The sequence below is a fragment of the Propithecus coquereli genome, unplaced genomic scaffold (assembly GCF_000956105.1).
Source record: "Propithecus coquereli isolate 6110/MARCELLA unplaced genomic scaffold, Pcoq_1.0 Scaffold155, whole genome shotgun sequence".
Lineage (NCBI taxonomy): Eukaryota > Metazoa > Chordata > Mammalia > Primates > Indriidae > Propithecus > Propithecus coquereli.
Genome location: NW_012139969.1, coordinates 3,712,054 through 3,723,578, shown reverse-complemented (window position 1 = coordinate 3,723,578; position 11,525 = coordinate 3,712,054). Strand labels below are relative to the sequence as shown.

Below are 11,525 nucleotides of genomic sequence, written 5' to 3'. Positions count from 1 at the left end.
AGCTGGGAGGGCTGCGCCTTGGGGCAGGGCAGGGCTATGCCCCAGTCAGGGGAGGAAGGGGAGGCCACCTGAGGGCCCAGAGCCAGGCTCAAGGTGACTGTCCTCACCCCTCCCGTCCTGCAGGCCCAGCTCTCCAGGTAGGGGAGAAAAACACCTGCTAGATCCAGGCCAGCCTGAGGCCCTACACTGGACCCGTCCCGGGGGCCACCTCTGTGCTGGGCATCTGGGGACTAAGGAAGGCAGGGCAGCCTTCCAGGGGCCAGGACTCTCACATCGTGGGCCGCAAGCAGTCCCTTATCAAGGGACTGGTGTGAGAACATCCAGGGTGGAGAGCCGGGTCTCCCAGGGACCCAAAGGGAGCGTCCCATGCAGGGAGCCACACAGGCATGGGGACACCCACACACGGGCCCCTCACACTTGCCTTCAGACACAAGCCAAGCAGCTCAAAAAGATTAAAGTCCTTGGAGGAAGTGGAGTCCACACTTCCCTTCAAGAGCTGGCATTGAATGGCGAACAGCTGAGAGCACAGGGCAGCAGGGCCCCGGGGACACCAGGCAGCCTGGGAGCTGGCGTGGGGGCAGCAGGACTGGCCGGCTCCCCTGGCACTTTGGTAATGCTGCAGGTGTGGCCAGCTGATCCCCTGTGGAGACGGTAAAGATTAAGGGGATCATGAACTGCGCCCGGCGGCTGCCCTGGGAGAAACCTCCTTAGGCCAGAGCTGCACTGTGAGGGGCTTCGGGAACTGAGGGCAGCTCCTGAGTTCGCACAGAGGGGACAGGAGGCAGAGACAGAGAGAGACAGAGACACAGAAAGAGACAGAGGGAGACCACCAGCGAGAGGGAGAAGTAGGAACAGAAGAGAGACAGGGGCACAGAGAGACAGAGCTGCAGAGATTGAGGCAGAGGCTGGGCCCCGCTCGGCACCCGTGGGGGTCCCCGGCAGTCAGGCAGGCAGGCAGAGGCTACCTCGGGACCGCCCAGGACCAGGCTGACAGCTCCGATGAGCTCCACCGTGGCTGCAGCTGCACCTGCAGCGGGGGCTGCCTCCAGGAAGGAGTCTCCAGGCAGGTGGGGCCTGGGGGAGGATCCAGCAGGTACGGCTCTTCCTGGAGGTAGGGTCTGGGCCCGCGGGGAGCAAAGTGTGGGCGAGAGGTTTGCAGAGACCATGCAGGGAGCCACAGCAACTCGGCTCCAGCTGCCGGGGCTGTGGGCCAGTGTGAGGGAAGCCGCTGGCAAAGCCAGAATCCCAGCACCACGGCGGGTGGGGCCGGGGGAGCAGCGGAGCCAGGACTGGACAGCTGAGCACGGGGAAGGGAGGAACAGAGGAGCACCTGAGGGCTCGGAGGCCACGCTGTCCCTAGCGGCGTGGCGGCGCATGTGTGCGGGTGATGGAGCCGCGGGCAGCTGCAGAGAAGGAAGGGGAGCTGGGAGTGGGCAGGGCGCGCGCCGGCTGAGTACCGCCTGCTGAGCGGGGGACAGCCAGAGACCGGGGTGCGGGGAGAGAGACACTTTCCAGACGGAAAAGACACGTGTGCGCTGACATGCGGGTGGGCAAGAACCCAGGGGCCGGAGAGTAGTGTGTGGCCCTGCCCCAGCCCTGCCCCTGCCCCTCAGGCGTGGGCCCCTCGCTGCAGTGCCGCGTGTGCGGGGACAGCAGCAGCGGGAAGCACTACGGCATCTACGCCTGCAACGGCTGCAGCGGTTTCTTCAAGCGCAGCGTGAGGCGCAGGCTCATCTACAGGTGAGGCGCTCAGGTGCTCAGGGAGGAAGGGGCCGGGGCAGAAGCGTCCAGCCTGTGGTCCAGGGCGCAGGCAGGACGCCGACCCCGGGACTCCCCTGCACCTGCAGGTGCCAGGTGGGGGCGGGGACGTGCCCCGTGGACAAGGCCCATCGCAATCAGTGCCAGGCCTGCCGGCTGAAGAAGTGCTTGCAGGCGGGCATGAACCAGGACGGTGAGTCAGGGGCTGACCTGGGGGCATGTGACAGAAGAGACGGGCGTGACCGGTGGGTGTCCTGACCCTCCCTTACTCCCCAGCTGTGCAGAACGAGCGCCAGCCCCGAAGCACAGCGCAGGTCCGTCTGGACAGCATGGAGTCAGACGCTGAGCCCCGGCCCCAGCCCCTGGTGGCTCCTCCGGCCCCAGCAGGGCCCAGCCCACGGGGCCCCACACCCGTGTCTGCGGCCAGGGCCCTGGGCCACCACTTCATGGCCAGCCTTATAACAGCCGAAACCTGTGCTAAGCTGGAGCCAGAGGATGGTAAGTGGGAGGGTGGCCAAGGGCCAGGCCAGCGGCTCAGTTCCCGGGTCACAGCAGGGTCACACACCTAGCTTTGACCCACGTGCCCAGCCTTGCCCCTCACACCCAGGCCCCCTGCAGCTCCCTGTGGAGCAGGCGCTGAGGTCACACCCTCTTCCCCCAACAGCTGATGAAAATATTGACGTCACCAGCAATGACCCCGAGTTCCCCTCATCTCCATACTCTTCTTCCTCCCCCTGTGGCCTGGACAGCATCCACGAGACGTCGGCTCGCCTGCTGTTCATGGCTGTCAAATGGGCTAAGAACCTGCCCGTGTTCTCCAGCCTGCCCTTCCGGGATCAGGTACCCCCGGCCTGTGTGCTGGGCCTGCGCACTGGGCAGCTGGGCCAGGCTGGGATCAGGTGGCCCATGCGTGTCTGCCAGATCGAGGCGCGTACAGCCCTGTGCCGTGTGAACGGAGGTGCACAGCTTGCGTAGCAGTGGGTGGGAGCACACATGACCTTGAGTCGGGGTTGGTGACCATGGGGTGCACACCTCTCCGGGGCAGAGATGATGGCCGGGTTGCACGCCTAGGGGAGGACGATGGCCAGGGACCCACAGGGACCAGGGGTTTGAAGCCAGCGCCTATGGCTCCCTGGGTCTTCCTTCCCCCTAGAAGATCCTCAGGCCCTGTAGACATCCTGTCGGTGACGGGAGATCTGCACGCCCTGAACAGCATGAGTATCCAACTCCAGCCCCCTTGGAGCACAAGCACCTATGACTTCAGGGCTTGAGTTTCAGCCCGACCTCTCCACCTCCAGGACGCCCCTCTGGGCTTCTAACGGGCAAGCAGGCCTCTTATGGTAGGCTGGGAAGAGAGTCGCACCGAGGGTCTCTTCCCCTTAGCCGGCCTGTGTGTGTAGACAGAGCAGCTCAGAAGAGTCAGGCTGAGTCTCCTGAGTGCACACAAATTACAACACTCCTGGGGTGTGTCCCTGAGGCTGCCCACCTTCCCGTGGCCCTAGACTTTCCTGAACGTTCCAGCTGCAGCTCTGGGTGGAACCCACAGAGTGTCTTAGAGGGCAGGCGGCTGAGCCAGATGGCAGCAAATCCCCAAACTCGGGGTCCCTGGCTGATGTCAGACAGAGGTCAGGAGAGCATCCTGGGCACCCAGGACTAGCCCTTCCGTTCCTGGGGTGTCAGAGAAGGAGGCGGAGGCTCCAGGCTGAGCCGGAGAAGCTGTGTATCCGCCGTAACACTCACACCCTCTCTGAGCGCAGGTGATCCTGCTGGAAGAGGCGTGGAGTGAGCTCTTCCTCCTGGCAGCCATACAGTGGTCTCTGCCCCTGGACGGCTGCCCGCTGCTGCTCCCGCCCGAGGCCTCTGCTGCCGGCAGCGCTCAGGGCCGGCTCACGCTGGCCAGCGTGGAGACGCGCGTCCTGCGGGAAACCATCTCTCGGTTCCGGGCACTGGCGGTGGACCCCACAGAGTTCGCCTGCATGAAGGCCCTGGTCCTCTTCAAACCAGGTAGCTGAGGCTTTCCCAGGCCCTGCAGAGAAGTGGTTGGGATGAAGACTGGGAATTCCCATGACTCCTTCTGCCCCTCACTCTGCCCCCACCACCCGCAAGCTGCAGGTGTGTACAGGCCTCTACCCCGGGGACAGGAGGCGAGAGGTGTCCAGAGGGCTCCTCCTGGCTGACTGTGAGGGGACAGGCTGGGGAGCCCCTGGGAGAGGAGCTCACTGGCACTGCTTCTCCCCAGAAACGCGGGGCCTGAAGGATCCCGAGCACGTGGAGGCCTTGCAGGACCAGTCCCAGGTGATGCTGAGCCAGCACAGCAAGGCCCACCACCCCAGCCAGCCCGTCAGGTGACCTGAGCACGCGCCCGCCCGCCTATCCCCTCCCCTTTACCCCCCGCCAACCCCCCACCCCAGGGCTCCACCGCTTAGACAGGACACGGTCTCAGCCCAGCCAGTGTGTACCCAGCATTGACCGTGTGCCCGGCGCAGAGCCAGGCCCCGGAGTGGGGATAAACGTGCATAAGACAAAGCTGCTGCCTTCTGGGCTACCTGGCACAGTGACCACACTGACCATGAGAAGGGTTGCGTGTGTCTGAAGGAGACAGAGTCCCCTTGGGTGTGGGAGGTGTAAAGCAGAGTGGGGGGGAATTTGTGGAGGCAGAGCTGGACTTGGAAGGGAGGGGAGGGTCTAATAGAAGAGAAAACAGCATTTACACAGGGAGAGGGAGGCAAACGTGGATGTGTTCCTAGGACAGGAGTCCAGTTTGAAGGTACAGCAGATTCCTGCCAGCTAGAAGGTGGAGATTAAGCCAGAAAGGCAGCCCTGGACCAGCCTGTTCAGGTCTCTGAATGCCAGCCAAAGGCCACATCTGATGTGGGAGGCAGAGGGGAGCCACTGCAGGTTCTTGAGTGAGGTCCATAGGCTAGACGTCATGCGGACGGGCGAGGCAGTGAGTACAGCAGATACTACCAGGGAGGGGATAGCTACTGCCACCTCCCAGGGAATTCCATGGAGTTCTGGTCTTTGGGAGTGGCCATGGGGAGTGGAGGGGATTACGACTGCAAGAGACTCGGGGTTGGAATGGCTCGGACTCAGCACTTGGGTGGAGGTAAGGAATGCGGGAAGAGGAGCTATTTGGGAGAAGAGGTTATTCAAAAAATAAAAAGGAAAGTCAGGAGGAAAGATAGTTTTGAGGAAACATAAGGTCTGCTGGAGGTGCAGTAGGCATCCCGTTGAGATGCGCTTGTATAAGCCGTGCACTTGCAGGAGCGACAGCCCAGTCCCGGCAGGTAGCTGCAGGCTGAGTGTGGCTGGGGGAGGGTGGAGGCAGGAGCCCGTGCTCTGGCGCTGCCCACCTTGGCCCAGCACCAGCAGATGCAGTGGAGCCTCAGCAAGGTTGGACCACTTGGCCTCCAGGCATCCAGGGGCTATTTTAGACCATATTATCCGTATCCTTGGGCGTTCCCAGCGGTTCTCTGAAGAAGTGAGCTGACCAGGGCATCCTTGAATCACCTCTAATTTGGGAAATGATCACAAGAAGAAGAGGTGATTTCCCTTTAAGGAGAGTCAAATGTACAAGGTGTACACCGCGTTGCCCAGGAAGATCCGTGCTGCTTGTGAGCCCAGGGAGAACAGCTGCTGTCACTGAGACTTGACACAGCATCCTAAGAGTGGTCATCACAGACGCCCAGAGACCGGTGGCCTTCCTAGGCCACCCTTCCGTGGAGACCAGCTCCCAGAGATGTCCTAGCATACTGGTGACACATCAGATTTCAAAATGCTGATTAGGATTCCCTGTGTCACTTATGTGGTGGTTCATTACCTGCTACAGGCAGAACTGAGTGTTAAGTCGTGGTTTGGGATTCTCTAAGTCAGCATATTTCAGTATTTTAAAAAAAGAAATACAATTTCCATTGCAAATGCCAAAACGAAGCTCCACCGAATAATACCTACCCTTACTTTGTGCTGATATTTATGCTGATATTCCTATTTTATTTTTTTAGAAAAGGCTGATTATGACCCACTGAATTTAATTTCAGAACCACTATAATTGGGTCAATACCTGCAGTTTGAAAAAAGAATTTCTCTAATTGACTGTATACTTCCTTCTTCCTGTCACTCCTTGGATCAGAAAATCAAAAGCAGGGAAGACAGACGGGAGGGGCGTGTGACCACACAGGGCCGCACTTGCTTGACACGCTGGAGGGAAGGAGCCCTCAGGTTGGCAGAGCCAGTTCAGCAGGTCGCCGACAGGGGGCGGAGTCTCGCCCGAGGATTGGGGGCGGAGTCTCGCCGGAGGTCTTCGGGGTGAGCTGAGCGTAGGGCTGCCCAGGGGAGCTTTGATCCTTCCCATCTGTCCCCAGCCACCTTTCTTGCACTGGGGACCCCTGCCTTAGCAGGCGGTTCTTATTTACAGCTATAATGAATTTTTTTTCTGGATGAGTATCTCAGCCACCAAAATTATCCTTTGACCTCATAACATTTTCAGTACTGACTACCACCATCCTAGGTAGTTTACAGATGGGAATGTATACTCTTATAAAATACATAATCATATACGAGGGCTGTCTGGAAATTACCCAGCCATTGTTAATATAACGAGAACATATTACACGGCTGGATGCTTTCCGGCCACCCCTTGTATATCTAAAACTAATCATATAATTATCATAACACTCACTTATATAATAATATATTCATATACGGGTGCTCCTCAACTTATGATGAGGGTTACGTCCTGATAAACCCATTATTAAGTTGAAAATATTGTAAGTTGAAAATGCATTTTCAGGCCGGGTGCGGTGGCTCACGCCTGTAATCCTAGCACTCTGGGAGGCCGAGGCGGGAGGATAGTTTGAGCTCAGGAATTGGAGACCAGCCTGAGCGAGAGTGAGACCCCCGTCTCTACTAAAAATATAGAAAGAAATTAGCTGGACAACTGAAAATAGATAGAAAAAAATTAGCCGGGCATGATGGCGCATGCCTGTAATCCCAGCTACTTGGGAGGCTGAGGCAGGAGGATCCCTTGAGCCCCAGAGTTTGAGGTTACAGTGAGCTAGGCTGATGCCACGGCACTCTAGCCCAGGCAACAGAGTGAGACTCTGTCTCAAAGAAAAAAAAAAAGAAAAAGAAAATGCATTTTCAGACATAGCCCCTTTGTAAGTTGAGGAGCATATTGAATGCTTATTGCTTCCACACCATGGTAAAGTTGAACCATCTGCATAGAATTAATATAAATAACTTCTTACTTTCTAATCTTTACACATAATAAACAAGACTTACTCATTATTTTTATTCCACTCCTAAACTAAAGGGGGTTGGTAGTGGCTCACAATGGGTCAGTGGTAGATGGAGGCAACTCATCTGGTGAGTGGGGCCTTCCCTCAAAATTCCTCCTGACCCACCCTGGGTGCCTCCCGTGTCTCCTCTCCTTCCTCCCCTGCCTTTTCCGGGAGGGCACCGCCCGGGGAACTAGTGCTCAGAAGCTGGTGATAAAACTGATGGTGTGCTCTCTCCTGTTCAGGTTTGGGAAATTGCTCCTACTCCTCCCATCTTTGAGGTTTATCACTTCTGAACGCATCGAGCTCCTCTTTTTCCGCAAGACCATAGGGAATACTCCAATGGAGAAGCTCCTTTGTGATATGTTCAAAAACTAGTGGGGGTGGAAGTAAAATGTTTATACACGCTCTGGAAAACAATCTACTGAAGCTAAACATTTGCTTACCCTTTGACCCAGCAATTTCATTTGTGGGTATGTGTACCTAGCAGAAAGTCCATCAAAAGATACTATGAGGCCGGGCACTGTGGCTCACGCCTGTAATCCTAGCACTCTGGGAGGCTGAGGCGGGAGGATAGTTTGAGCTCAGGAGTTCGAGACCAGCCTGAGCAAGAGTGAGACCCCTGTCTCTATTATAAATAGAAAGAAATTAGCTGGACAACTAGAAGTATGTAGAAAAAATTAGCCAGGCATGGTGGCACATGCCTGTAGTCCCAGCTACTCGGGAGGCTGAGGCAGGAGGATTGCTTGAGCCCATGAGTTTGAGGTTGCTGTGAGCTAGGCTGATGCCACGGCACTCTAGCCCGGGCAACAGAGTGAGATTCTGTCCCAAAAAAAAAAAAAAAAGATACTATGCGAAAATTCATAGCAGTTTTATTCATAATAGCCCCAAACTGTACATCGATGGTAGAATGGATTACTAAATTGTGGTATATTCACATAATGAAAAACAGCAATAAAAAAGAATGAATTATTGATACATGGGTCAACATGAATAAATTTAACAGACATAAAAGTTGAATGAAAGGAGCCAGGCACAAGTTCCTTTTATACAAAGTTCAAGAACAGGCAAGACTAACTGATAGTGATAGAAGGTGGAGTAGTGGTTATCTTTGGGTGGGGTGGGGGGAAGGCCGGGGCATTGATTGGGAAGGGGCCCAAGAGAGCCTTCGGGTGTACTAGAAGTGTTCTGTATTTTGATCTGGGTGGTGGTTTTACAATTGTATTCGTATATAAAAATTCATGGAGCTGAACACCTAAGACTCGTGCATTTTACTGTATTTTGTTAGATCTCAATAAAAAAGAAAAAAAAACCCAGAGAAATAAATGTGGTCAAGCCTCTCTCTTTGAGGACACTGAGGGAGTGAGCTCAAGGTCTTTGAGTTCCATCTGGTTTCCACATCGAGTCAGAGTGCAGGTGCAGTGAATTCGAGCCAGGGGAAAATCTCCCACAGGATTCAACAGCTCGGCCTCTCTTCAGATGGCATTCCGTCACCCCACAGAATCTCTCTGTCTTTACCTTCCTCATCCTTCCTCATCCTTCGTAAATAAAGGCGAACACCTTCCAACTCAACATAAGGCAGCTATAGGCACTTTTTGTGAAAGGGCCTCTCCTTCACTTCTTAATTCCTTATAGAAAGATGAAGTGCAAACAAACCTCATTCTTTCCTAGGACCCAGAAGAGCTAGAAAATAATAATTTAAAAAAGTTAACATGTATCAGGCAATGTATACAGCAGGCCGTGAGCTGAGTAAATGCACTGTTATTTAGGCCTCAGGTTAACTCTGAAGGAGGGACCAATTCTCCCCATTTATGAAGAAACCGACACTTAGAGAGGACTCAAACCTTGGTGTGACTCTACTTAGCGCTGCTTAACTCTGGCACTGCCTCCTCCCCACTCCCCCTTCATCCTTGGAATCAACCCAACAAAGAAGTGGTTGAAATCAATAAGGAAAAGGTCATGATGGGAGAAATCGGAGAAATCCTAGGGCTTCCCTGCCCTGTGCCTGTCTGAATTCCCCTAGCTGACAGATCCCGTCCGCTCTGGAAGTGACAACAGCTAGGCTGGTGCACAGAGAGGAACGAACGTGGCAAATACTGCCCAGCTTAAGCCCTTCTCACGTAAGCACTCAAACTATTGGAGATTCTCCATCTTCTAAAAGCATCAGACTGGCCTGTTATCTAGGTCATCTAAGGTCTGTAATGCCATTACATTCTCCATTCCCTATCAAAAGCTTTATCCATAAGATTTAAGCGCTGACCAGGCACCTTGGCAAGAAACATGGTTGAGATATGATCAGATAAGCTCTGCACAGTCTGGCTTTTGAGGACATGGTAAGACTGTAAAGGTCACCTGCTGACGTTCACAGGCTAGTGTCTAGGATTGTGGACACAGCAAGTCTACACTGGGAAAGAGATTTTGGGGCTCTCCAGGAGGAAGTCATGAAGAAGCAGAGTAGGTCCATAAGCTGGATTGTCTCCTGTCAACCTGACGTCAATTACTACCTCTCCTCTAAGACTTTTCTTCATTGTGGAGAAGCCAGGAACTACATTTCCCAGAATCTTCTTCCCCTATAATTTGATAATGGAAGGCACTTATGTGAGGTTTGGAAGGTCAAAAGAGAAGCCATTTTTTCTTTCGAGATATTGTAGCTAGATCTGTGGGAAGATGGGAGATTTCATAGCAGCCTCTTCTTCAGAGTTGCATTAGCTTCCAGGCAAACTCTTGAGAACTTTGGAATTTTTAGCTGAGATCTGTGTTGGCTTTCTTGATCTTCTGTGGGAGCTTCTCTGATCTTTGTTCCCCCGGTTCTTCCAATGTTTATGTCACCTCCTAATTTCTATATTAAATCAGGGGTGGGGAACCTTTTCATGTTGGAAGACTGCATTAATTTAGCTGTAATTAAATAAGGCCCCATTCAAGAAACTTCAATTAGATATACTTAAAAATGTACATTATTTTGTAAAAATCTAACTACTGTGTACTCAATAATTTCAAAAAATGAAAACTATTTGTTAGTTTTAAAGTTAACTAACCTTTCAATGACTTGATTGTGTCTCCTTTTTGTTGAAAAGCATTTGAATATTTGGTTGCAGCATGGAGGTCCACAGTTTCAGTTGATCCTCTAGAGGGGTATTGGTCATTTGTGACCTTGAGGGCATCTTGATTTGGCGTAGGTAGAAGAATGTAGATTCGCAGCAATAAGTGGTTGTAAATCAGGAAAGCATTTTTTGGGGCATGATGCCAAAGGCATGTGTTCTACTTCATTTTTCCATGTTGGATCTTTCTTAGCATGAAACAATGACTTTAAAATATCATTTACCGAGAGCTCAATCAATTCCATCTGTAGTTGTTTAGGTGCCTTGGTGACATCAACTAGGTGAGGCTGATGTGCTAATTTGAGTGTGATGTCATGATTCTTAAAGTCAGAGAACCTTGCATTGTATTCTCCAATTCATAGGTCTATAACAGCTGTGTATTCTTCAAATTATTTGCATATATCATCCTGCTCATCAATGACCTTTGTTAACTGGGGAAAGTGTTCATCTGAAATTTCCCTTTGAAGAAGTGTTTTGAAAAAAGATAACTTCTTTCAAAATGCTTGGATTTTTTGCCACATAGCATATATAGACTTAGTTTTACCTTGCAAAGAAATATTCAAGTTGTTCTGATTTGACATGATTACCACACAGAAATACTGCGTTCCTATAGAAATCTTCTTTCAAAACTCACATTGCTGATTCTGTTCCTCATGAAATTAAACTATCTGTTCTCGCAGAGATAAAATTTTGGCTAACACCTGTCCCTGAGATAACCAATGCTTAGAATGATACGGCAAAGCCACACTGAATACCTCATGGTTCAACTTTAGCATGTTACGAAACTGATGATGCATTTGCATGAATACAGTTAACAATACTTATAACTTGTTGCAAAGTGTCACTTAAAATAGTGTAATTAGCTTTAGCACATAATAGTGTAATTAGTAATCTCTAATTAGCTTTAGAGATTTTGCAGATGCAAAACACAATGAAAAGAAATGAGAGCATCTAGATCTGCTAATACTTTATCAGTGCAATAAACCCTCATGTTTTCCTGTCATGGAAGGTGCGCTGTCTGTACGTACACTCACTAAATTCACCAAATTCAGTCCAACTTCACATTTATCTTGAAAGTTGTTGAAGATATCTATTCCCAGTGTTCCGTTGACAAGAGTGCCCAAAGCAAGTAACTCTTCATTGCAAAGAAAATCTTCTGTTATGACCCGAATGCAGGATAAAACCTGCACCAAGGTAGTAGTATCCAGTTGATTCATCCAAAGTAATTAAATAATATATATTTTCCTTTTGAAGTATTGCATAAAATTGTTAAGTTGAAGGCTAATTCATGTTGCTGATCAGTTGTGGTTCTCCTTAAAAGAGGCAGTTGTTAGTACTTTATCGGGGTCTAAGCATCCTACAACTTCAACAACACATTCTTTCACAATTTCTA

At 51.8% G+C, this 11,525-nt stretch overlaps 1 protein-coding gene across 1 annotated transcript; it reads left to right on the top strand.

Annotated features, from left to right (window-relative positions):
* Positions 1-854: 854 nt before the first annotated feature.
* NR2E3 (nuclear receptor subfamily 2, group E, member 3) lies at positions 855-7,492 on the top strand. Its single transcript, XM_012640578.1, has 8 exons — positions 855-1,093; positions 1,614-1,740; positions 1,848-1,951; positions 2,035-2,256; positions 2,423-2,598; positions 3,516-3,762; positions 3,998-4,103; positions 7,280-7,492. Exons 1-8 carry the CDS (start codon positions 1,000-1,002, stop codon positions 7,410-7,412), a joined length of 1,209 nt encoding a protein of 402 aa, XP_012496032.1. The 5' UTR covers positions 855-999; the 3' UTR covers positions 7,413-7,492.
* The last annotated feature ends 4,033 nt before the right edge of the window (positions 7,493-11,525 follow it).

What these genes read in the sequence shown, in the direction of transcription:
- NR2E3 (XM_012640578.1), top strand. Translation starts at nt 1,000, where the DNA reads ATGAGCTCCACCGTGGCTGCAGCTGCACCTGCAGCGGGGGCTGCCTCC. An exon ending in AGGCGCAGGCTCATCTACAG is followed by an intron (nt 1,741 to 1,847) that starts GTGAGGCGCTCA and finishes CTGCACCTGCAG; the next exon opens with GTGCCAGGTGGGGGCGGGGA. An exon ending in CACCCCAGCCAGCCCGTCAG is followed by an intron (nt 4,104 to 7,279) that starts GTGACCTGAGCA and finishes TCTCCTGTTCAG; the next exon opens with GTTTGGGAAATTGCTCCTAC.